This window comes from Chroicocephalus ridibundus, chromosome 1 (genome assembly GCF_963924245.1).
Source record: "Chroicocephalus ridibundus chromosome 1, bChrRid1.1, whole genome shotgun sequence".
Classification (NCBI taxonomy): Eukaryota; Metazoa; Chordata; class Aves; order Charadriiformes; family Laridae; genus Chroicocephalus; species Chroicocephalus ridibundus.
In genome coordinates, this window is record NC_086284.1 from 167847290 (window position 1) to 167873393 (window position 26104).

Sequence of the window (26104 nt, forward strand, 5' to 3'; positions counted from 1 at the left end):
GACTTGGTGAACCAAGGAATTTGGGTTTACTTTATGATACTTCTGTATAAAAGCACATGCTAAACTGTATCCTGGAAGCTATTAGTGGTCTGCTGTTAGCTGTATACCTAATAGAGACTCTTTATTGCTTGTAGTTTCAATATACTAGTATGTATATTGTATAATACAGCCTAAAATAGGCAACGAATCTGTTTTAGTGTTCTATTTTACTTCAGGAAAAAAAGCTCAGCCTTTCAGATTATTTGATGTGATGAATTATAAGTGTTGTAGTGATAGTATTTCAAAATCAGATAGTCATGCCATACTTCTCATCCAGTACCTCACTGCGCGGCATGTTGTATTTTTTGTCATCCCGGTCTTGTTGCTGCAGTGTCAGTCTTATTCTCTGTATGACTTTTTCTCCATTTTGTGATTATCTACAGTGGGAAGTAGCTGAAGTAGTTCTGGAAGTGTTTTACAAATTGCTACGGGACTATGAACCTCAACTTGAAGACTTTGTGGACCAATATGTGGAGTTACAAGGTTAACTTGTTCATTTGTTCGCTGGCAGATGGAACTGTAACTTGCTTTGCTCTTTTGCCTCTGTCTTGTGATCTCGGTTAATATTGCAAGTAAGCTGGTGGAAGCTAGACCAAAGCTTTAATACAGGAAGACATTCAAAAAATGTCCGCATACTATCGGGAGCGATGTTGCTGATTCAGTAGGGCTTCATGTACACTATATCCTACTTCCCTAGCTCTGCAAGGGGGATGACATCTGTCTTTCTTGCATTGCTGATTTGATTAAAGCTCAGTGTTTGACATTTAAAAGCACTTTGGTTTTGGGCTTGGGCCTCTGGATTTCTTTGGTCTTTATCTAAATCACCACTATTCATTTAAAGGGTTAATTTAAAGGTGTCAGTGTATTTGAAATACTGTCCAATATTATTGATATATTAATTATTCAGAGCAGACAGTAGCAGTATAATTATGATCTGAAGTAATTTAATTCTGGACAACCATTCTTTAAAAGGCCAAAGTTGATGGCAGTTGCCTCGTTATAGACATTTAAGGTTTATTTGGGCCGCAGATTTTTTTTAGTACGATGTTTCTTCTTAAGATTGACTGCCAGCCTGATGCCTGTGGATTTGCTTGTAGCAATAGAGAACTATAAGAACCACTTCTTAAATGGACAACAACTTGAAGACATACCTCTCTAGTGAGCTTGCCTCAGTCTGGGAGGCCTCTGTGCCCTGTACTTAGACAGTTTTGGCAGCTTAGCTGGCTTGAGCAATTTCTGTTAGCTCATTCCTGACCTTGGCTAGACCTTCAGCTTCTATGATTATTTTGTGGGTTACATGATACATTGGAGAAATGGGTTAAATACGATCTTTTTGGCTAGATCCATTTCTTGAACTGATTCAGTGTCTTATGGCACATCTGTTGGCGTCTTAGGGGGCAGCACAGACACAGACTAAATGGAAGGAGAAGGGGATTTTTTTTAAGCTGATGCCAAAAGAAACTGCACGCTCATTCTCACATATTAAAAAAAAAAACAACCTTACTGCTGTCCTGCTTTTATCCACCATTGTTTACTAGGAGACTAGATAAACCAGAAGCATTAGTCTTGACTTTTCCTCTTATTTTGTTTTATATGGGTCTTTTGTTTTTAGGCTAGTAGTTTCATTTTTGCATGCGGACATGCAAGTATCTGTACACTATGATCATCACAGGTTTGGTGGACCTTCTCAGCTTTGATTTCTGGAAGTGCTTTTTCCCTCATCCAGAGTCTTCATGCAGGTTTTGGGGGATGTAAACTTTTTCCAGTTACTTTTCAGTCTTGCAGAACCATTTAGCATCGCTCCAATGTGGCATAAAGTATTAGCATTAATTTGATGAGTCCGAGGTCGGATCTACTTAGGGAAAGTCTAACTGGTTAAAGTTTAAATTGTGCTATTAGATATTGAAAAGTAATGGTAATTGCTATTACTACTTTTCCCGCGCTTTTAAAATTACCTAAATGTCTTATGTGTAAAGAAAACCTCTGAAGACTTTGTATATAGTGTGTTTCATCGATTTAGATGATGCTTATAACAACAGGGACTGTTATGTTTTTGTAGTTCAGGCTAGCTTCAGTAATGGAAGTCTTTTCTATTAGATGTTAATTATTATTATTTTTTTCCCCATCTGTCTTTTTAGGAGAAGAAATAATAGCATATAAACCACCAGGATTCAATTTGATGTATCATCTGTTGAATGAGTCCCCCATGCTGGAACTGTCCCTCAGTTTGCTAGAAGAAGGGGTTAAGCAGCTTGACACTTATGCTCCGTTTCCTGGTATGTGCCTAGTATTTATTTTTCATGTGAAGTTAAAATGTGTACTGAGTAGGATATAAAGCTAACAATGCATATCTTCAACTTGTTGTTCCTCTTGCATGTAAAAATTGTGTTTTGGGGGGAATTTTCCTAGCAGTAAAGAATTGACAAGTTATTTCTTGGTGCAAGGCTTTTGATGAATGAGGTTCATGAATGTAGTCTATTTAACTGTTCCTTTGTTTTACTTATGGTTCTTTGTTGTTTGTGTACTGCAGGGAAGAAGCATTTAGAGAAAGCTGTACAGCATTGCCTTGCACTTCTAAACTTAACCTTACAGAAAGAGAATCTTTTTATGGATCTGTTGCGGGAGAGCCACCTTTCCTTTATTGTCACGCCACTGGAGCAGCTGCTGCAAGGAATCAATCCTCGCACTAAAAAGGCAGATCATGTGGTGAATATTGCTAGGTATGTGTAAAGTACTGAGAAGGGAGGAGTTTTGGAGGCACAGAAGTGTTTGGATCCTGGTCCTTTGATTAATTTTACTAGCCAATGCTTCTCTTTGCACAGAGCGTCTCTGAATTTTTTTTTTTTTTTTTTTTCGGTGAGGGGAGGTGTCTTCACAGGTGGTATGATCTGTATATTGTCTAGTGCAAGATTGGGATCTGCATTTATAGTCTATGTTTCTGAGTTTGTTTTTTTTTCCCTTGTGACTTCTTCCTGGTTGCTTTACGTGCAGTGATTCCCTTGCATATAATTATCAGTTTGCCCCTGACTTTGGTTGTCATAAAGTGGGAGAGTACAACTTCATCTGGTTGCTATTGGACACAAATGTTTTACAGTATTGGCCATTAATTACTATATTAAAAGTATCAGGCTAGTAATCTGAAACTGTGTTTCAGATGTAAAACTTTAGGATTGCCACTTCCCTTCCTGTTTGGACAGGACACCTTCTGTTCCTGTTTGATTTTATAATAACTTTACAGACAAACAAACATTGATGAATAGTAGAATCGAATGCATAAAAAAGCAGTGATATTCTGACATGGAATGTATTAAAAAATTGAACTCTTTCTATATATGTGGTTTTGTCTTTTATTTATGTTACTTTTTTCACATAACAATAGTCGACAAATAGTTTAAAAAATTTAAAAGAATCTTAAAAGGTGCGCTTTTATCTCAACTGTTTTGCGTATATGCAGTAGTTGATTTTTAGTTAGTTTTGGTCTTTAGTGATGCTCATTTCTCTGTGATCTGGAAGTATTTTCTCCGCATTTCTTGTGTGAGCCTGTGACCAGTTGTTTTAACTTATCCTGCAGTGTTTGAGGTAGATTTGGGATAAAAAGAATGGTAAAAAAATCCAGGAGAGGTTATTATCCCTACTCAGCCTACTACCCTCCTTTTGAAGGAGTGTTAATTGCTTCATGTGGAGTTAAATTTTGTTTGTAGCTTTAACGTTTTCTCAGGTAGTTAAATTTCTAAAGGTTTTGGTTCTAAATGTTTAATTTCTCATCTGTGCATTACTATCTTGAAATAGTAAAATTCTCAACAATTTCATTACAGTCATCTTGTATTTTTGAAGGTACCTTTATCATGGAAATGGCAATCCTGAACTGGCTTTTGAAAGTGCCAAGATTTTGTGCTGTATTTCTTGTAATTCGAACATCCAGGCAAAGCTAGTTGGTGACTTCACACATGACCAGGTAAGCGCCAGTTTCTTTGGATCTGGAAGGAGAAACTGGTGGAGAAATACTGGTGCTCCGTAATGTTACTTTAAAGGATAAGTTTCTAGATCGAGTACATTAAAACTATACTTTGTCTTGTATCTACCTGCCTCTAAAGAGTCTTTTACTGTGGTATCGTGAAAAGCAACTACTTCATTAATTGAAAAAAAGAAAATCATGAATGTTTGCAAGAAGGAAAAGGACAGTATTTATTGAGATACTGAGACTTTTTCTTGCCTTTATAGTCATCAACCTGTGAGGATAATTTAGCATATGTAACAACAGTAGATTTTTTTTTTTTTTTTCTGTTCAGTGTCTGATTGCTAATGTACATGTAGAACAGCTACAACTCTTAATTCCTGCTTATTAACTAGGCTATATAATTTTTGTCTGGAACTTCTGTCAACTTGTATGGAGGGAATTATGAAAGGTATTGTTTTTAGTAACCTTAAAATTCTCTTCATTTCCATCCTTTCATTGTTGAATACAGAATATTAGCCAGAAGTTGATGGCTGGGTTTGTGGAATGTTTGGACAATGAAGATGCAGAAGAATTAATTAATCCAGATGAAGGTATGTAAAAGGCTTCTTAAAAACTGCTTACGCTGTTGCCTTTTGCATAGAATGAAATTAAATGAAAGAGGTGAAGAAAGTGCTTTTAAGTCAGAAAACCCTTTTCTTGTTTTCCGTAGAAGTGTACCTTTAAGAGAACGAAAAGCACCAATGTTTTGTTAAGATATGTCTATAATATGATGAACCAACTACAAACTGAGTCTGTTTTCAGAAGACAAGTATTTAACATTGCTCTGGATGTATTATTTAGAGCTGTATTAATAGTAGTTTAAAATTTTGGTCTTGTATTCCTTTGTACTAATATAAGTTGAAGCTTTAGCTTTCTTGTATTTAACTTGAAGGCTCTGAAGATTATTCCATTAAACGGATTTCTTCACTTCATTATTCACCTCTTTTTTTTTTTTTTATTTTTTTTTTTAAATCAAGAGCTGGAACCTGAAAAGAAGAGGGCACGGATCCATCATGAAACAAGGATCCATATTCTGAACCTCCTTATCACCTCTCTTGAGTGTAGTCCTCCCAGCCTTGCTCTATATCTCTTGGGATACGAACTAAAGAAACCTGTCAGCACCACAAATCTGCAGGATCCAGGTATGAAGAGGGATAGTTGAACTGGCATTTAATCAGTTCTGTTACCAATACTGAGAATATTTACTGGAAAATTCATGGGGAGAAGTAGTTCCTCTTAATGCTAAGAATAAGACAACAAGCATTGTTCTAATCCTCAAAAGCTAACTTAAAAGTTGTGTCAATACCCACATGCACCATTTAAACAGCTTCAGGATTTGATCCTTTGTTTAAGTTGTATTTTGGAACGGACTTGAAATTAGAATTGTGGGGGAAAATGATAATTCAGAAGTGAAACATTTATTTACTATTTTATGCAGTGTGGTTGTGTCCAGAGTACAAAGAAATTGATGTGATGATCCAAGAAGTACCTACATATGACAACATGCAAATCTACAGAGCAGATTGTCACTTTGAACTAGTTATACTACTTGGCTACTATCCTGTCCCTCCTCAAACTCCTGTTTAATTATAGGGAAGAAAAACAGTTTTGCTCTTTAACATTGTAGAAGAAAACCTTTTAGAATATGTGGGTTTTCATTCTACTGCTAGGTATATTAATGTATATTCATAATATATATATTTATATATTCATATGCATGAATATATATATGAGAATAAGATCGTTAAAACAACAGAAGTGACATTTCCAATGTTTCTTGAATTGGTGAGAAATACAGTGTGTTAGCATGTGTCTTGTTTGCCTGCTCAGCTTCTAACTTGCATTTAGTACGAGACAGACATTGATAAACTTGAGCAAGTTCAGCAGAGATGGTCAGGGGGCTGGAGCACTCAGCTGATGAGGAGAAGCTGTGGGAATGGGGCTTCTTCAGCCTGGAGAAGAGAAGGCTTTTGAGGGGACCTAATAGCAGTCTTTGAATACCTACAAAGAGGTTAATGAGAGGATAAAGCCAGGCTCTTCAGAGGCGTGTGGCAGGAAGATGAGAGACAGTAGGCATAAATTGAAACAAGAGAGGCGCCAGCAGGATACAGGAGAAACTTCTTCACCATGAAGCCAGTGAAGCAGTGGAGTGGGGTGGCCAGAGAGGTCATGCAGTCTTCATGCTTGGAAGTTTTCAAGACCCAACTGTATAAAGCCATGAGCAATCTGGTCCGATATCATAACTGAGCAGTAGTTTGGAGTTGAGACATCCTGGAGTCCCTTCCAATTTGAAGTATGAGATTCTTTCCCAGCTCTCTTTAAAGAATGTTTTACATGAACATGTTTGAAGAAACATTTGATTTTAGCTATTTAGAGAAGAATATTTCTTGTTATCTTTACATTTGTATTGGATGCTGTGGCCCAGAAATTTTTAGTCCTTTGTAGTTCTAAATGAAGGGTAGATAGGACCTGAATTTTATTTGGAAAACAAAAAAAGTCTTAAAGTTACTTGATATATCAAAAAGATGGAAAAAAGATGCCAAAGTAGCAAAGTAGTTTACAGTTGCAGATAGTGTTTTGGGTATTTTGAAATTCCGTATTTACACTATACAGGTAACTGATCTGCACCCACACAATTTTACAGGGTATCACACGTTAGGTCAGTGATAGGGGACATTGTCTCAAAGCCATACAGCCTTGCACACCTCTGTGAATTATCCCATTAATAATGTGAAGAAATAAGCCATTTGCCTCGAGATTATAATTTCCTACTAAGGCATAAATTATACCTGTCCAAACAGAGAAGATGATTTCCCCTGTAAGAACTGTGGTTATTGATGCCTTTGCTGCTTCAGGGCATCTTTCTGGGTTGATTAAAGAATTAATTGGCTAAAGGAAGAATGCAAAAAGACAGGATTTTGACTTCAGTATTAAAATCTCCTCCCCGTTCCCTTTGGTTGCAGTGTCAGGTGCCTTTAGGAGCATGAGTCATAGAATGTCTGCAATTGTAAAATAAAGACAAGAATTTAAAGCTCCTCTTTGAAATTGCCAGATGAGTATTCAGTTTAAGTTTAAAAACAAGAATTCAAATTTTCATTTGGTTCATACAGCATGTTAAAGAGTCAGTTGAAACTTTTTTTTATATAGAACTGAAGAGAAATTTCTTGAGCAAGTTCTTAAATAATTTATCCTCTTTCACCAGCATCTCAAAAGCCTACAGATTAACTATAAATGTTTTCATTAGATTTTTGCTGAAACAGAGTTCCTTCTTTTATTTTAATTAACAGAGAAAAACCTGCCAGGTATTTTTGCTGCAGCTCTGTGGAGCACTGTAGGGCAGCACAAGGTATCTGAACAATTTAGTTTCTGTAATTCTGTGTACTAAACTATATTAGCTATGGAGGCAAGTAAGATCAAGAAGGTTAATAAACTATCTTTACATTTTAAGGTGTCTTGGGTTGCCCACGGACTTGCCTTCATGCTATTTTGAACATACTGGAGAAGGGTACCGAAACAAGGAATGGGCCTACAGCAGTTCAGGAATCTCCTCATCTTGCAGAACTCTGTTACCAGGTATTCAGCATATTTTCTGCTGGTAGCTCTAAGTAAAGTTATCTGCTTCCTGGTTGTTGAACACAGATGGTTGATGATTTTGATAACAGATGCATTTTGAAAACGCATCTATCAGCTTTTTATGTACATTGAACTCTTTCTATTCTGCCTTTTCTAGTGAAAAAGTATTATCTTGTAGCAACACAGAAAATAAAGAATGTGCACTCATGTCAGAACTCGGAATTAGGATATACTTACAAAACTAACGTTCTAAATATTTCTGGTGAGCCTTTGAATCCATTGTGACCATATTTTTTTCCTTTTTTTTTTTTAAATTTTAGAATTGTAGTTTGCTAGCAAGAAAGATAACAATCCTAAATAAAGCAGTAATCTTATCTTCTTTATTCTGTAGTAGTAACAGAATGTACGTACGTATATCTGAGGCGGTGAGATGGGGAAAACAACTGAATTAGACATATGTGGAAGGGTGCTGATGTTTGGCCTTAAATCATACAATCATATGATTACACACCTGTACCATGTTGAAAATCTATGGAATCCAGAAAGGATTTTAAACATTAAAGGTGAAAGAGGCCATACTGTAGAAGGAGGGGCAGGGGGAAGATTGCATTTCCTGTCCAGGAGAACCTGGAGACTGAAAAAGACTCATTTTTAAGTGAGCTGGACAAACAGAAAGGCTTATATAGTGTCATCTTGTGGGCAAATAGCCGTTGGAATCATCCACATGCTGGTAGTCCTTTAATCTCATAATTCAACGTCTGTTTTAAATAATATGTTCAGCTTTGGTGTAAGCTGATAAAAAAACTTACTGTAAATACAGGTAATGTTGTTTGAGAAGCGAAACAGTGTTATGCGTCTTTTGATTTGATGGTTGTTTTGTTCTTGAAATAAATTCCATAAATGGATATCTACTGTTTTTTGCTTGTCAGGTGATCTATCAGTTGTGTGCGTGCTCTGACACATCAGGTCCAACTATGAGATATCTGAGGACCAGTCAGGATTTCTTATTCACTCAGCTGCAGTATTTGCCATTTTCTATCAAAGGTAATTTTTACGCTAAGATGAGATTGTGCATCTTTTGACTCCCTAAGAATCATAGAAGAAACATAGGTAGCATTATTAAACTGAATTAATTACTGCCTCTGCTAACCTTTTAATTCTGCAAAGACTGAACTATGCTTATGTAGCAAGTTCAGATTATTAGTCCTGAACTTCTGTAAAAGAATGTTAGTTTTGGAATGCATCAAGTCTCCGGAAGCAAATCCTAATCTATATTTCAATTATAATTGTAGTTTTGTTAGATTATGCCACAGGAAAAAAAAAAATTTTGAAAAGTAAGAATCCTCTGAAGAACTGAGTGAATAGAAGGCTGGTGGTTGTAATCACCTGTAGCTTCCCTTCTTTTGAATGAAGAACTTTTATTTGGTGATGGCATTAGTTTTTAAGTTTATAGATGTGTTTTTAATGTGTCAGACCAACACTTCTCAGGTGTCTTAGGCTGAATAAATGTACTTATTCACTTTATCAGATGCTTGACCACTAGTTCTTTGTTAAATGATAGTAAACTTAGCATTGGAATACATGTATCCAGCACAGGTAAAGCACTTTAGATGATTCTTACGTAACTATAGAATATGAAGATTCTTGGAGATCCACGTTCAAGCCTTACCAACTTTCATTAAAGTTATAGTTCATTTTGGGTAAATGTCTGATTATTTTCACTGAAATTATAACTGACCCTATTTGCTCATGAAGCACTGCATTCTCCACAATTACTGTTAGTACAGGTTATATCCAGATTTTTTGTGTATGTTTATACTCTTAATTGCATGTATGTGTATGATTTGTTTTCACAATAACCACATGTTCATTTAATGGCTTTTGTCAGATCTATCAGTCCTTTTTTTTCTCATAAACAAAGGGTGAGCAGATAGTAAGTCATGACATCTTTTAAAGCTTTCTCAAATGAAAAGTGCTTTCCTTGGAGTAAGTAATATTATTTATGTTCAATTTCTAATTGTTTCCTTATTCCCACACAGAACATGAGATTTCAACACTGAACCAAATGTCTTGGCTGATGAAGACTGCAGCTATAGAAATGCGAGTGACATCGCTGAACCGCCAGCGCTCGCACACACAGAGACTGCTGCATCTGCTACTTGACGACATGCCTGTGAAACCATACTTGGGTAAGAGGAATTTGTTGTGAGGGTAAATAAGCTTGAATAAATAGAAGTATGAGAGACTTTATTTGAATTCTTTTCTCTATAACTTGTGACAGTTCATTTGTCTGGAATTGACACTGGAGAGATGGGAAGAAAGATGATAGTGGTTGGAGACTCCATAGTGAAAGAAATCAGGGCATCTTTTTGATCATTGCTGCTTTGTCTGTGTTTCATTTTTCAAATGTCTCAGTGTATGCACTGATTTAAAAAATAAACAGTTTATGGGGTAGAAGAGGGGAATATAAAAAAAATAAGTAAAATTATAAAATAATTTATTTTGGGATGCTGTCCAGAGTTGTTACTGTGTAGAGAAGGTGGAGGGTCTTCCTTGGTAAACAGTTTTAGGCAGTTTTCTCAGTCTTAACTCCTGTCTGTCGCACATTTTCAACCCTCTCTCAGAGAAGATAGTAGCTACAGGTCGATTTGGCTTTTGACATTATAACATCACAAAAATGATATTTCATCCCAATGTGATGTAAAATGCAATGTTAAATAAAAAGGCAAGATTTCAGAGTTTCAGAGCAGAGTAGAAGTGTATCAAGAGAAATAGGAATAGATGGCAATAAAACTCTTTACATGAAGAAAATAAACAGAATAACTGGAAGATATCATAATGGGCTGCAGCAGTATGGTGTTTTCCCTTACTTTTATAGGTCTGAACACTGTCTTTTCATCATTGTGGGGGTCTGAGTACGGGAAACTGTCTCCAGATACCCTACTCATTTTACAATGTTCATCCAACTGCATTATTGCTACTGGAGGGTGGGGTGTCTTTTTAGGCATTTCTAGTACTGTCTAATCTATATTTGATAATGGGCTAGCTTCTGTGATGTAAGTGGTGTTTTCATATTATTAACAGTCAAGGCTGTATTTGTATTGGAAGACTTTCACATGAAATGTTTGTCAGTGTGTGTTCTCTCCATCTTTCAGTGTTAATAAAGTAGATGGTATTTTTTGCCGATTTTTAAATTTATTTATTTATTATGTTTCATTGCCTTCAGCTGATGGTGAAGGAGGAATGGAAGATGAAAGTCGATCAGTCAGTGGCTTTCTCCACTTTGATACTTCTTCCAAAGGTAAGCATTACGGCGGTTGATTGTTTCTCATAAAGTTTTTCTGATCCTGAAGTGGGGGGAGGCCCCCCTCTAGAATGGACACTTTGAAAAAGAAAATAATAGGCTTTTTAACAGCACAAGTACATGGAATAAGTTTAGTTTGTGTGGGGAAAAAAAATGGGGAAACCTTGGAGCGAGTGGAAAATACTGGACTTGAAAGGAAGTTAGAAGAATCTGTTCAGAAGAGTGTGTTTTAAGTATCTATGGAAGGGCAGAATGGGCGGGCAGTAGTCTATAAATTTACTGTTGACAGTAAAAACAGCGAGACTGTTGCTAAGGCTGAACATATTTGTGTTTTCATGACAAAGAATATAAAACCCAAGTAAGTAACTTTGGATTCCTTACAATGTTTCGAAGTCTCAACAAAAGACTGCATGGTTCTCATTGAAAACCAGCCTGCTTTTATTAAGGAGAAAAAAATTAGTCTTGTATTTGTAAATATTGGATTACGTGCATACCTAAAAGGAGAGCAACACAGTATAACACAGATTAAGAATGTAAGGTTCTAGGAAATGTTTTTAAGGCCCTTATATAGATTGATAGTACTTTATGAAGATTTAATGTTTTCTTTTGAAACTTTACACGTTCAGATTTGGATTTACAAAGGTAAGTTAGGCTCCTATCGTCAGTTTTGTTTTGTTTTCCCCTTGATGTTTCTAAATACAGTTTGAATTGATTTACATTTCCAGTACGCAGGAAGATCTTAAGTATCCTGGATTCAATTGACTTCAGTCAGGACATTCCAGAGCCCTTACAGCTGGATTTTTTTGACCGGGCTCAGATTGAGCAAGTCATTGCTAATTGCGAACATAAGAATGCACGTGGACAAGTGGTCTGCAATGTCAAGGTGCGCAGTGGTCTGTGTTCTTAAGCTGCATGTGCTATTATATAATTTGATTATAACAATAATAATAAAGTTTATAATAATAAAATAAAAAAGTATTATTAATACTCTGAAACTTGCTTTCACAGCTGTTTCAGATATGTGCATAATTTATGCAAACTATTTGCATTAGTTTTTCTTCTGCATTGCACACACTGATTTCTTGTTTGCAGTAGACAGATGCATCAGTTTAAGACACTTTCATGAAATATTTTCTATGTTAATGTTTTTCCCATCTTGGAACACCCAAGTGATATTGTACCTTATGTATTTCACTGGTCTCCAATACACAACTATGTACTACTACGTACGTGTACACAACTTAGTTGTGTACTGCAGAGTTCTTAAAGGCTTTAGGTAAGATAGTGTCCCATTGTGATGAGCACTTGACAAGTGTATGATAGAGAGTCCTGAAAAATTTGTGATCTGAGAGACAAGGGACAGAGCAGGAGCTGAATGTATCATGGAAGTGATCTTGATGGTGATAGGAATACAGCTATTCCATATTAGGAACCAGGTATTCTATATTGTGAAATGTATTTTAGACTTGAGAGGGAACAAATCTTTCCTTCTGTGCAAGAGGAACTCCACTATAGTGGAACTTGAAGAGAAAAGGGAGTGTGATGTGTCAGAAGAGCTCATGAAAGGACAGAACAACTTAGGACCAGAAGAGAATGAATGAGTGTAAAAAGAGAAGTGCAGTGAGCAGAGAGAGAGACTAGACATCTAAAAGTACTGCAGTTAGAGAATGAAGTATGGGTGAAACCTAAAAAATTAGTAAAACTTATTTGAATCTCAGTCCTTCAGTTGTATCTGTCATTATGTAGCCATCTCCTAAATGCTTTTAGGAGGAACAAATACAACTTCCTTGTCATTAAAGTTTCTCTTTTAACTTTTTAATTTCAGTACCTTCACAGAGTTCTGGTTGCAGAAGTCAATGCCCTTCAAGGAATGGCAGCAATAGGCCAGAGGCCTTTACTTATGGAGGTCAGTATAGAAAAAAAGTAAACTACTGTTTGTTGTCGCTCTTGGTGCATTTCATATCTGTCAAGCAGTAAGCTTTACTTTAAAAGTTTGTGGATTTGAGTCCTAACTTTGAGTTAGTAATTCCGGGGGGGGGGGGAAGACACTAAAATTTGGTAAAATAAACTACTTCTTAACCTACTGTTCTCTAAACAGCAGACATGGAGTCTGTTTTCCTTTTCCTTTAACCTTTTCCCTGCCTATTACTGATAACAAGTGCATCTCTGGCTCCACTGTACGGAAAGCGGCACACACTGATGTCAAGATTGGCTGTTGCCAAGTACAGTGTGTAGCAGCCAAGTTCATCTTGCCTTTCTCTCACAGGGGATGCCAATTTATTTCTCCTTTCTTCTACACAGCTATAGTTTCGGTGAACTTGGAGCTTAATTATTTTCTGAGGTTCATGTCATCTTTTATAAATTTAGTTAAAATTGGTTAAATGAATTTGAAAGTTGAAAGATGAAGGAGAAATAACTCAGACTAAAACAGGAAGAAAATGCGCAAACAGATTTTTCATGACTATTTTTGTTTTGATTTTAAAATGTATGTTAGAAAAGAATTTCCCTGATTATTTTTTGTTTTGTTTTGTTTTGCTATGAGCTTGAGACATTTATGATGTGAAAAGCAGCTGGATTGGCCTATCTTGTTAAAATGATTAATAGCAGCTTGTTTCTGATAAGCTGAAGACTTACCTTTTTTTTTTTTCTAAAGACTATTATTACTAGATAAAATTGTTATCTTGAAATCGTTGTTATCTTTGCCATTAACTTCTAGCCTATTATAACTCAGTTTCTTTGTTGTTGGGTGTTCAGGAGATCAACACTATCCTGCAGTATGTAGTGGAGCGGAACAAGCTGCTGCAGTGCCTCCATGCTAAGAGGCACGTTTTAGAGTCATGGAGACAACTGGTGGAAATTATACTCACTGCCTGCCCCCAGGATCTCATACAGGCTGAGGACAGACAACTGATTATCCGTGATCTATTGCAGGATGTGCATGACAAGGTAATGCTATACTGGAAATCAACCGTTTCCTTGAACTTTGTTGCTATACCTTTTTATGTGAAAGAGAAGCTGCTCATCAAGTAGTGTTCTTAATTGAAATTGAAAAAAAAAATTGTCTGCCTTTAGTATTCTTAGTTTTCTGATTGCTGCTATGCTGAAGTTGAATGTAGTGTGGACAAAGGGGAGACTCTGTGTTCTTGCATAGCTACTGTTGAACTATGAACCATATACTGACAAATTTCAAAGACATTTCAGTGTAATCCAGTAGATTCCAGATGTTAGTCTGGAAAGGGTGTGTGAAAAGTAAACAGCCCATTTTGATGAGGAACAGAGAAGAACTCATGGAAGGGATAAAGGCAAGCAGCACTACAGTTGCTTATTTGCTGCGTTTAGATGACTTGCTGCAAATCCTCCCAGCGCTGCTTTTGAGAAATGAGAGTTGAATGAAGCTTCAGAGTAGAAGTAGTAAAGATTTTACAATTAGAAGGGCTTTTGGAAATGTGAGAGTTTGCTTTGTCTTAAAATATTTAAAGTCTAGGTGGCTTATTGCTGAATTATAGTCGTAATTTTTGAGTCAGACCAGGCAGTTACTACTGCCCTGGGCATTCTCAAAGAAAAAAATTAATGAAGGTTCCTTGTATTGTTTAGGCTGCTGGGGCATTTAAAAAAAAATTATTTTGCTTTATTGTGAGAGTTACGCTGTTTGTATTTCTGATTAGGCAAGTTGTGTTTTGAGAAATATATATGAAAATGTCTTTTTTTGTTTCAAACAAAGGGTAACTTTTTGGATTTGTGTTGTTTTTTCCATTGTTTTCCTTCTGTAGGTGTTATCTAAAAACTATTTTTTTAGTGGAGTGCTGGTTTTGGTTTTTATGTGAACAAAATTTAAAAAACAGGAAACAAGGGAGGCCTTTGCTAGTTGAAGGAATTTCTTTCCTAAAATCTTTACAGAGCAGAAATTTCAGACTCTAATTTTCTGTAATACTTAATTTTTAGTGAAGATTTTGTTAATTTGAGAAAGCAATTATCGTGGTGGAATTGCACTCTATGTGAGAGAGCATTTGGAATGCATTGAGCTCTCACTAGGGGCGGATGAAGAGAGGGCCGAGAGCTTATGGGTAAGGATTAAGGGGCAGGCAAATATGAGGGACACTGTTGTGGGTGTTTATTACAGGCCACCTGATCAGGATGGGGAAGCTGATGAGGCTTTCTACAGACAGCTAAAAGTAGCCTTGCAATCGCAGGCCTTGGTTCTCATGGGGGACTTCAATCACCCCGATATCTGCTGGGAAGACCACACAGCCAGGCACGCACAGTCCAGGAGGCTCCTCCAGTGCATTGATGATAACTTTTTGACACAGGTGGTACAGGAGCCAACAAGGAGAGGAGCGCTCCTGGACCTCGTACTGACAAACACAGAGGGACTGGTGGAGGACATTGAGGTTGGGGGCACCCTCAGTTGTAGTGATCATGAAATGATAGAGTTCAGGATCATGGGTACCATGCACAAAACATCAAGAAGTAAAATTACAGCCTTGGATTTCAGGAGGGCTAACTTTGACCTCTTCAAGAAACTGCTTGGAGAGATCTCGTGGGCTAGGGCTCTGGAAGGCAAAGGGGTTCAAGAAAGCTGGTTGATATTCAAAGACCGCTTCCTCCAAGCTCAGGATTGCTGCATCCCTAAGAGAAAGAAATTGGCTGAGGGACGCAGGAGACCTGCATGGCAGAGTAGGGAGCTTCTGAAAAAGCTCAAGTGGAAGAAGGACGTCTACAATAAGTGGAAGAAGGGACTGACCCCTTGGGAGGATTACAAGAATGCCACCCGAGCGTGCAGGGATGAAACAAGGAAAGCCAAGGCCGCCTTGGAATTAAACCAGGCTAGGGATGTCAAGCTCAGCAGGAAGGGCTTCTACAAGTATATTGGAAGCAAAAGGAAGACCAGAGAAGTTGTGGGCCCACTGTTGAATGAGACAGGAGCCATGGTGACGGAGGATGCTGAGAAGGCGGAGTTACTGAATGCCTTCTTTGCTTCGGTCTTTACTGCTTGGCCCAACCCTCAGGAGTCCCAGGCATTGGGGCAAGTAACGGGGAAAGAAGACGACTTCCCTTGGGTTCAGGAGGATCAAGTGAGGGATCAATTAGATTTTCACAAGTCCATGGGCCCCGATGGGATGCACCCGAGTGTGCTGAGGGAGCTGGTGGAAGTCATTGCTGGGCCGCTCTCCATCATCTTTGAAAGGTCCTGGAGAACAGGCGAGGTGCCTGAGGACTGGAGGAAAGGCAGTGTTACTCCAGTCTTCAAAAAAGGGAAGAAGGAGGAGCCAGGGAACTACAGGCCGGTCAGCCTCACCTCCATCCCTGGAAAGATGATGGAACAGCTCATTCTGGGCGTCATCTCAAGGCATGTGGAGGAAAAGAAAGCTATCAGAAGTACTCAACATGGATTCACCAAGGGGAAATCATGTCTGACTAATCTGATAGCCTTCTATGATGGCATGACTGGATGGATAGATGAGGGGAGGGCGGTAGATGTGGTCTACCTTGACTTCAGCAAGGCGTTTGACACGGTCTCCCACAGCATCCTCATAGGGAAGCTTAGGAAGAGTGGGCTTGATGAATGGGCAGTAAGGTGGATAGATAACTGGTTGAAAGACAGAGCTCAGAGGGTAGTGATTAGGGGCACAGAGTCTAGCTGGAGGTCAGTGACAAGTGGTGTTCCTCAGGGGTCAGTACTGGGTCTGGTCCTCTTCAATATATTCATCCCCTGGATGAGGGGATAGAGTGCACCCTCAGCAAGTTCACTGATGACACAAAGCTGGGGGGGGTGGCTGACACACCAGAAGGCTGTGCCGCCATACGGAGAGACCTGGACAGGCTAGAGAGTTGGGCAAAGAGGAACCTTATGAAATTCAATAAGGGCAAGTGTAGGGTGCTGCACCTGGGGAGGAATAACCCCATGCACCAGTACACGTTGGGGGCTGACCTGCTGGAGAGCAGGTCTGTGGAAAGAGACCTGGGAGTCCTGGTGGACAACAGGATGACCATGAGCCAGCAATGTGCCCTTGTGGTCAAAAAAGGCCAGTGGCATCCTGGGGTGCATCAAGAAGAGTGTGGCCAGCAGGTTGACGGAGGTCATCCTCCCCCTCTACTCTGCCCTGGTGAGGCCGCACCTGGAGTACTGTGTCCAGTTCTGGGCTCCCCGGTTCAAGAAGGACAGGGAACTGCTGTTAGTATTTCTCCACATTGTCTAAAATGTTCCTTTGACGCTCACTTCTTTGATGCTCACCCCTTTAAGTTTTCTAAAGTGTATCTTCACATTTTTAATGGAAATAGCTTTCTTAAATAGCTGTAAAGCCAAGAGGGTGTCTGTTGTTCTTTCCCTAGCTTAGGTTTTAGATATTTTACTAATAGAGCAACTCAAATGTAAGCATGTTCCTTCCCTTTTCCCCATCCAGATTTAATTATCATCCTGCCTGTGATTTGCGTAAATTAAAGAAAAGAAGGCTAATGGTTTTCTGAATTAAAATGTGTTCAGCTCATCCTTCTGAACAAGTTTCTGACACTACCGATTTTGATTTGTTTTAAATAGTGCCATGTTAATGAAATCCTTATGCATGCATAAATGAAATAGCTGTGAGAGGCTAAATTAATTGCATTAATAGCTCCTGAAATCAGACACTTCTCTATTTTTTTCATTTTTTTTTCTTTTTCTTCTTCTCTATTAAGATCCTAGATGATGATGCAGCTCAGGAGTTGATGCCAGTGGTGGCAGGGGCTGTGTTCACCTTGACTGCCCACCTGAGCCAGTCCGTGAAAACTGAGCAGAAACAGCCACTTGCACTCCCTATGGCGGGACAATCCCAATATGTCCTGATGCTGGATGGTACTTTTACCTCATCACCTGGCTCTGAGGGCATATCCATGGGTTTTGCTTCCATTGGTGACTCCTCCCTCCACATCATCTTAAAAAAGCTGCTGGATTTCATTTTGAAAACAGGTGTGTTGACTTTTGCAGTTCATGTGTGGGAATTCCAGCTGCCAAGGGTAGAAAGATGGACTGAGCTGCTTCCTGTTACTGCAGTGAGGATTTTTATTACAGTCAATTAGGTGGATCTTACATGATTAATATAGATCTAAGTGATGTTACTAATGAGAAAAAAATTAATAAAGGCATATTTTTTTAATCTGAACAACAAGCAGAAGAAAGATGTGTAAATATTGCAACTTTTTTGGAGCAGCATAAACTTGCTGAATTTGCTTACAAATATTCCTTTATGTGAACAGTGGAACTGTGACTTAAGACATCTACTTGTTTCATTTATTTCTGCCAGCATTGTCATAGGAAAGTTAAATTAAGTTGAAGATGGTGTTATGGAATTTAGATCTATTTGGTTTTAATTATGAACGTTTCTTGTGAACAGGTGGTGGCTTCCAGAGAGTGAGAACGCACCTTTATGGATCACTGCTTTATTATTTGCAGATTGCCCAGAGACCAGATGAGCCAGACACTTTAGAAGCAGGTAAAGTCCAATTGTATTATGGAAAGGAGGAAAAAATAAATTGTTCTTTAACCCTGAACAGTACAGTTTCTGCATGCTGAGTTGTCTTCTGGAAATAGATATATAGATAGAAACCATCATACTCTAGGAGCCTCTGAAATTAGTTGCTTACGCTAAATGATGCAAATCTTCTTCTATTCAGACCTGTCTAGTACATATGCATTGAAAAGGATTGTTCTGGATGAGGATATTAAATTTCTGACATCCAGCACTAAAGAAAATACTTCATTTGGGTCCATTTAAAGCTATGCACCATAGCTACAGAAGTGTTAAAGGACTGGAGCTTATTTGGACCTACTTGAGAACACTTAGAGGTGTAGAAATGTATTGCCTCCACATCTGTGTGTGTGCTCATACTGCAGTGATCCTATTAAAAAAGAAAACAACAAACCAACAACCCCCCCCCCCAAAAAAAAAACCAACCCAAACCAAAAAAAAACACAAAAAAAAAAAACCAAACCAAAAAACAACACAAAGATTATTTAATATTCTTTCTGTTCCTTTAGCTGAAGACACCTAGGGGGAAAACAAACAAACAAAAAAGCATCACTCCCCCACCCCCCAAAAAATAAGCCATCCAGAGTTGCTGTTTAATCAAGAGAGCTTATGGTGAATATCACGTTAGCTCTGTTAATGGATTAGGTACTTGATTTTTCAGTGTTTCTAATAATTATTGAATCTTAGAGCTTGGACAAGGATTGAAAAACAAACTTGGGGCCAGTACATGTGCATGCAGACTCTTACTTGATTTTGCTTGATCAGCTTTTTGAGCTACAGTAGTAAAAATACCTTTGAATTTGTTATGACCCCTTCATAGTTTGTTGCTGGCTTTGGATTCCGCCCTTTCCCACTTAAGTTACCTTCTTTATGTCCCTTCAAAGCTGAGTGTTTTGTTCCCAGTGAAAGTTCTTAGGCCTAATCTGTTTAAAATTATTCTAAGATGCAATACGCATAATGTAGAATATATATTTGAAGGGGTGATGTATGTATACAGGCATAACATTTTTTTGTGCTGGGTGGGCTGTGTGTTCAGGAAAGAAGGGATTTGTAGGAAAACATTTGCACTTCAGTCAAAACAGCCATCCATTATTTGGGGCATTTCTGTTGCAAGATAGAGAACCCCTGAGGGATGTAGCCTCACCTGTACTGTAGCTAAGTTAATGCTAAGCTGCCCATTTTTGCATTTTTCATTTTTTTGTTTTACTTGCTTTTTACAGCCAAAAAAACAATGTGGGAACGTCTGACGGCTCCTGAAGATGTGTTTAGTAAATTGCAACGGGAAAACATGGCAATTATTGAGAGTTACGGGGCGGCTCTCATGGAGGTGGTCTGTCGTGATGCTTGTGATGGTCATGAGATAGGCCGGGTAAATAAATCTATTCCTTTGCAATTGCTGTTCAATTTGTTTTAAAGAACATTTTACTACTGTAAAATTTCATGAGGTAGAACTAGAACATTTTTTGTAGATCCTTAATCTCTTTCACGTTTCTGTCCTCCCACTCATCCTTCAAGCTGTTGAAAGTAGGGGCATACGTGCATATTAATTTTTTTCTCAAAAAAGCTACGTGTCCTATTCTTTAAAAATAATGATAGCAAGCAGCGCTGTAAAAGATTGCACGTATGAACTGCTGTGGCATTTATTTGTTATTATTTTAAAGTCATGGACATACCAGTTTATTTTCCCACTTTGGGAAGGTTTGTTGACCTCAGGAAGAAATATTTGCTGATATTAACGTCAGTGGACAGGAATCTAGTCAGAATGCAAACTAGTTTTAAATAGCAATAGTGCTTGTAGCAATACTTCATTAAAATATTTTTACATAGTTATTGTTCAGCAATATTTTGTTAAAGAATGTTAGAGAAAAGGTAATTGGCTCATACTATACTAAAACATGAAGAAATCCAAAAATATTTTCCACATAAAGGATTGCAATTGTAGTGAGAAATGCATTCTGCTTTTACGAAGCTGTTAGAAGGAACTGCTTAGCATTTCATATTGCTAGGTATTTGTTAGAAATCTTATTGATCTCATAGATTTAATTCTGTTTTGATTCTTCTTTTTTTGATGTTTTTTCTTCCCCTTTTGCAGATGCTGGCATTGGCTTTGCTTGATCGCATTGTTTCAGTAGACAAGCAGCAGCAGTGGCTGTTGTATCTCTCCAATAGTGGCTACCTGAAGGTGCTTGTGGATAGCCTAGCAGACGATGATCTGACTCTTCAGAGCTTGCTCACACCTCAGCCCCCTTTACTTAAAGCGCTGTACACCTATGAGTCCAAAATGGTAATAGTATTTCAGAAACAATTTTGTGATGTGGTGCTTTTTTTTTTTTTTGAATAAAAGTTGTTTGTCTATACTTCACATGGATTGTACTCAAGAGATATTTTACTAAAATAATAATATTTGAAATGATGTCAAAATCAGGAGAGAAAATAGTCATAATAAGTCTCATTGTGCATCTCCGGTACTTACCCTTCTCTGCTCTTCTCTAGGCGTTCCTCACTAGAGTAGCTAAAAGTCAGCAAGGGGCATTGGAGCTGTTGCGGTCTGGAGTGATTGTGAGGCTGGCACAGTGTCAAGTGTACGATATGCGACCCGAAACAGCCCATCAGGGGTAAGTGTTGGTTCCCTGGCTGATTTTGAAATTGTAATGTAGTCTTGGAAGCATACGATTCCTTTTATAGCCACAAGTCTTTTGAGTAAGTGTTTGTGGCTATATTTTGTGTGTGTGTTTCTTTAACCTATCAGTTCAGTTTAAAGCTACCTTTTATTGAGATAAAAATTCCAAATAAGTGGGTGGGAAGTTGTACTTCAATGTCCGTTTACTTAGACTATGTAAGATCTTATTTGTTTGAGACCTTAGATAGGAATTGTCTAATTATTGTTATAATATCATTTAGACAGTAACGTTTGAAAAACAGCCTACACTGTAAACTTATTCTGGGGGCTTTGCAGTTGGTGAACAAGTGCAGAATTTGTCCTCCCCCATAAAGCGCTAATGAGTAATGAAGTAAATGTTATTTCGGAAATATTTTATGATGTGTTTAAAAAATAAAAAAAAAAATTTCACAGTTATATATTGCTTGACAAGTTTCTTGATGTGTTGCCATGATCTTAGTCATTGTGAGATGACTGAGAGATCTCAGAGAATGAAACTGAATATTTACGGGAAATCACGTTCGTCAATTTCAAACCTCAGTCCTTTCTTTAAATTTAAATTTCTTAGTGACACACTGGGGGTTCAAACACTTCAGAAAAAATGTAAGACTTAGACAAGTACTCTGTTAAAAAGTGCCAATGAGTTATATAAGATCGTATGAAACATACAGGGCATTTGTTAGAGGACTCTATTTATCAGTTGCTTTAGAATTAAGCACACCTCTTCCTAAAATATTTGAGAATATTTAGTTTTATATATAAGTAAAGAAAACATGTCATATTTCTACATCAAAGTAATCTGATGTAATGTAGTATAGTAAAAAGAAGTAATTTTCTCTGCTTAGAGAAAATGTCTGGCAGCAGCTTTCTAGGTAAATTGCAGCAGCTTTTCATCTTAAATTTGTTGCTTTTCCAATATAAACTCAGTTCAAGTACAGACCTATTATTGAAATGTGAATGTTTGCGGGTTCTTGAGGATGATTGTAGGCTGAGCCTCTGCCTTGCTGGTGGGCTTCACTTTTCTTGCACTGTTTATTTTTTTCTTCTTTTTTTCTTTCTTGTTTTTAAACCTCTAAGAATGTATGGAATGAGAGATCCCCCAGTCTTCATTCCTGCTCCAGTGGAACGTTATCGTCAGATTCTTCTTCCAGCTCTTCAACTGTGCCAAGTGATCCTCACATCCAGCATGGCACAACACCTGCAAGCAGCAGGACAGGCAAGTTCCAAAAGATGCTGGAATATCACTGTTACTGCTCATTCAAAGAAATTATGTGTCCTTTTGCTCTGAAAGTAAGCTTTTTCTAAAAATCCCATCCTCACTGGTACAGGAGATCACTTTAAAATTCTCCAAAAGTAAAAGCCGTTGCTTCCTCTCTGCTCACTGCTAAATTTTGAGTGGTTCATATTTTCCCTTTTCTTCTTGTGGTACAGGTTTTGCAGTTTCTGATTTCCCATTCAGATACTATCCAGGCAATCCTGAGGTGTCAAGACGTTAGTGTTGGATCTCTCCAGGAGCTGGCCTCCCTGACAGGAATAATCAGCAAGGCAGCTTTGCCTGGTAGGAACTACACTTTTGAAGTGTCTTAGCCCCGTCTACATGAATCTCAGGCTTTGATTTCTTTATAGAAATAATAAGATGTATAAGGGAATGTCAACTACAACAGTAGTAGGTGACCAACACCTGCTCTAGGTGACCCTGCTCTGGCAGGGGGGTTGGACTAGATGATCTCCAGAGGTCCCATACAACCCCTACCATTCTGTGATACAGAACTTTCTTGACATGTAGAGCTCTGGGAAAAGTAAATAAATGATAAATAATTGTTCTTGATGTAAGTGTGGTGGACTTGCAGTGGACACAGTGCCGTTATCAATATACATTTGACTTCCCATTTTGATTATGCTGCCTGACAGTAAGTGCTTTTTGTCTTTGAGATGACTTGCAAATAGTACTATTCAAAATGCACATGGTATCCTCAAAAAGAATTTTCATTCAACATATTCTATGACTGAGGAAACAAAGACAGAAAATTGCTTGTATACTTGTATCTTTGTTAATGTCTTCTCCGGTTTTTTTTTTTGTTTTAAAAAGAAAGCTTAAAGAGAGAAATGCTGTGAATTGGCACACTGACAATTCTCTTAGGTGACTTATCTTCACAGAGGACTAATAATTACTGTGATGGAAACAGGGATTTCTTCTGCATGCCAGAAGACTTGCTTACCCTTTGAAAATAACTTCTGTTTTGATTTAATGGCTTTCTGTGTTCAAAGGAGATATCTGACTACAACAGAAAGGAGCGCAGAGCTGTAGGTTGAGCCCAAATGTGTCTTTGCTTACAGTATACTGAGCTTTGCACAACAGCTGCAATTTTCTTGCTAACCTCCCTTCCTCCCCCTGCCTTTTAATGACTTAGTAGAACAGTAAGCTGTGTGCTCTTATGCATCTCCTAGTAGCTGCATTAATATCTGAATGTTTTCCTCAAACAATGTGTGAAATGTAAGTCGTATGTTTGGCTGAAATTTTTCTGATCAGTGCTGGTATTTAAACGTATATACTGCATGCATCTGTTTTCTTTTGAAAAAAAACCAACAACCCCAAACAATTAATTTAATGGTTGTATCTTTTATCAGGAGTGCTAAGTGAGCTGGACTTGGACGTTAATGAAGGGACGCAGATGGAGCTACAAGGACATATAGGCCGATTTCAGGTAATAAAGTTGTATATTCAAGTTTCTTCCTGTTTTTTTTTTTTTTTTTTTTTACTCTGACTAGCAGCAGTTATGAAAGGGATGTTTTCCACCCTTAAAGAGAATGTGTGGTGGTTTGAGGTGTTTCTTTTTGGGGGTTGTGGTTTGTGTGGTGTGTGGTTTTTTGGTGCTTTGTTTTTTTTGGCATGTTTTTTTTTTTTTTTTTCCTCCTCCCTGGCCAAGTAGAAAAGATAACACTGGGCAACGTAAGAGTTGTATCGGGGACTTCGTTTCCCTCCCTGGTTTAGGGTTTACCTTCTGTGGAGGAGAAGAAGAATTTGAGGTCAACGCCAAAGCATATGAAGTAATGCAGAAATACTCTGTTACCACTTTTGCCACAAGCATGTCTCCAGCTCAACAATTTGGAGTATCAACATACTAGTGTTTTATTTCTTTCCTCCCCTTTTAAAAATAACCCTGACGTAGAAACCAGAATGAAAGTCAAGGTAGAGTAAGCCTTGCTCAGAAGCTATCATTGCAGCCCTTTTTACAGCTCAGCATTCAGCATCCAGCAATGTTTTCAAAGCTTTATGGTTCATGCGAGCAAAGACTTTCACAAAGAAACATTTTATTGAAAACTATCTGTAGGAACGGCTGCTCTATCAAATGCTTCTGATTGAAAGAGAAGGATGTGTTCACCAGACACTTTGATAGTAACTATTAGGCTGACCAGCCTGAAGCAAAGTAGCAAGCTATAAATGATTGCTGTAATGCTGGGGTACTTGGGAGTCTGCTGCATCGTGTCATCAAGAAATTCCCATGGGAAAGCACGAAGATTTTATTTTTTTGTTATAAGGAGTTTTAATTTGCTAATTTGAAAAATGAGCTGTTCTGAATAAAACTGTGTGAATCAGTCATCTGTTATTGTAACTTTTCTCTCTAGTTTGTCCTCTTATTTTCATCAAGGATAAAAGGATTTAAGTGTTTACTCTTCCCCAAAAGTAATTACCAAAAAAATCTTTGATACCTGTTTTTGCTGTTCCACACAAAACTGACTTACAGTCTGAGGCACTTTGGTGATCTTAACAGCCACATGTAAAGTAAAACCAAATGTATTGATTGTTACTTCTTTTTATGAAACTATTGAATTGGTTTTTGCACCCTACTTCTGTGGAGCTTAATATCTTCATATCCAGATTTTGTTAGTTTGTCTATATAGGTAAAGGTGTTTTAAGTGGGAGTGGGGAAACCTCAGCTGTCATTGATGCCCGCCAGTATAATAAATAGTCTGGAAGAGAGTCTGAAAGTGCACAAAGTTGTGCACTTTCGAATGGCCTTCATTTCTGAAGGAACTGTTTTAGGGTACCATTGTTTTTCTTAATTAAGAGTGAGTTTAAACATCGTGTTTTAAAAAACTTAAATTTTGTTTACGAAGTGCTAAAAGTTTTATCTGCATTGCTCTCTTGCTGTTGTGTTTTAAGGGATATGTATCACTTAAGTGAAAAGAATTATGCACTCAATTTGTTGCGATATTAATTAAAATGTTAATTTCTTCTGGCAGCGCCAGTGCTTAGGACTTCTAAGTCGGTTTGGTGGCTCAGACAGACTACGTCAGTTTAAACTGCAAGATGATAACGCAGAGGGAGACAGAGTGAACAAGAGGGATGAAATTGAGTTGGCCATGCAACAGGTAAGGACACAGGAAGCTGCTAGAACCTTCACTCTCAAATTGTGACATCTTACCTGCTGTGCAGATCTGTTTAGTTGTCATATTTTCATATGTTAGTGGCAACGCTCTATGCTGTTTTTTAACAGCTATGCTGTTACTTAAACTTGCATTAGCCACCATTACTGTGTTGGGTACAGACTCTGTGAGCTTTGAAGCCTTAAATTGATCAGAAATTTTCAAAGTGAAGGCTGGGAATAGAGGGCAATGGTTAACACTTAAATTAGAGCCAAAGGGGACTTAAAATTGAGCAGAAATTTTAACTAGCAGGTTTGGGAAAGGGGCAAGGGTGCAAGTCCTAGACTTGAAATAGAAGAGAGACTGTAACTGATCAGAATAAGAGAACCATCACGTTCTGGTGAGAAGAGAGAGAAATCAAAACATGTTGTTTATTGACATTTATCCATTCAAAATTTAATGCTCCAAAGCCTGTAGATATTGTAACTGACAAGCTGTCTTTTTTTTTTTTTTTTTTTTGGCAGATCTGTGCAAACGTGATGGAATACTGTGAGTCACTTATGTTGCAAAGCGCCCCCAGTTTTCAGCACGCTGTTTGTCTGTTTACTCCTAGCCTGTCAGAATCAACCAACCGAGATGGGACTCGTCAGGGTGAGATTTTT

General features: G+C 37.9%; 1 protein-coding gene across 2 annotated transcripts in view; it reads left to right on the forward strand.

Annotated features, from left to right (window-relative positions):
• The window catches only part of NUP205 (nucleoporin 205), a 67610-nt gene that overhangs the window by 36372 nt on the left and 5134 nt on the right, over positions 1–26104 (forward strand). For both annotated transcript variants that reach the window (XM_063322697.1, XM_063322696.1), the window contains exons 16-38: positions 423–522; positions 2178–2315; positions 2570–2759; positions 3874–3994; positions 4506–4587; positions 5014–5178; positions 7485–7609; positions 8539–8653; positions 9649–9798; positions 10836–10910; positions 11639–11796; positions 12739–12819; positions 13668–13859; positions 17586–17856; positions 18281–18379; positions 19636–19784; positions 20508–20699; positions 20909–21030; positions 22152–22290; positions 22506–22632; positions 23703–23779; positions 25320–25448; positions 25967–26093. In XM_063322697.1, coding sequence (XP_063178767.1) covers positions 423–522; positions 2178–2315; positions 2570–2759; positions 3874–3994; positions 4506–4587; positions 5014–5178; positions 7485–7609; positions 8539–8653; positions 9649–9798; positions 10836–10910; positions 11639–11796; positions 12739–12819; positions 13668–13859; positions 17586–17856; positions 18281–18379; positions 19636–19784; positions 20508–20699; positions 20909–21030; positions 22152–22290; positions 22506–22632; positions 23703–23779; positions 25320–25448; positions 25967–26093 — 3124 coding nt within the window. The remainder of the gene's footprint in view (positions 1–422; positions 523–2177; positions 2316–2569; positions 2760–3873; positions 3995–4505; positions 4588–5013; positions 5179–7484; positions 7610–8538; positions 8654–9648; positions 9799–10835; positions 10911–11638; positions 11797–12738; positions 12820–13667; positions 13860–17585; positions 17857–18280; positions 18380–19635; positions 19785–20507; positions 20700–20908; positions 21031–22151; positions 22291–22505; positions 22633–23702; positions 23780–25319; positions 25449–25966; positions 26094–26104) is intronic.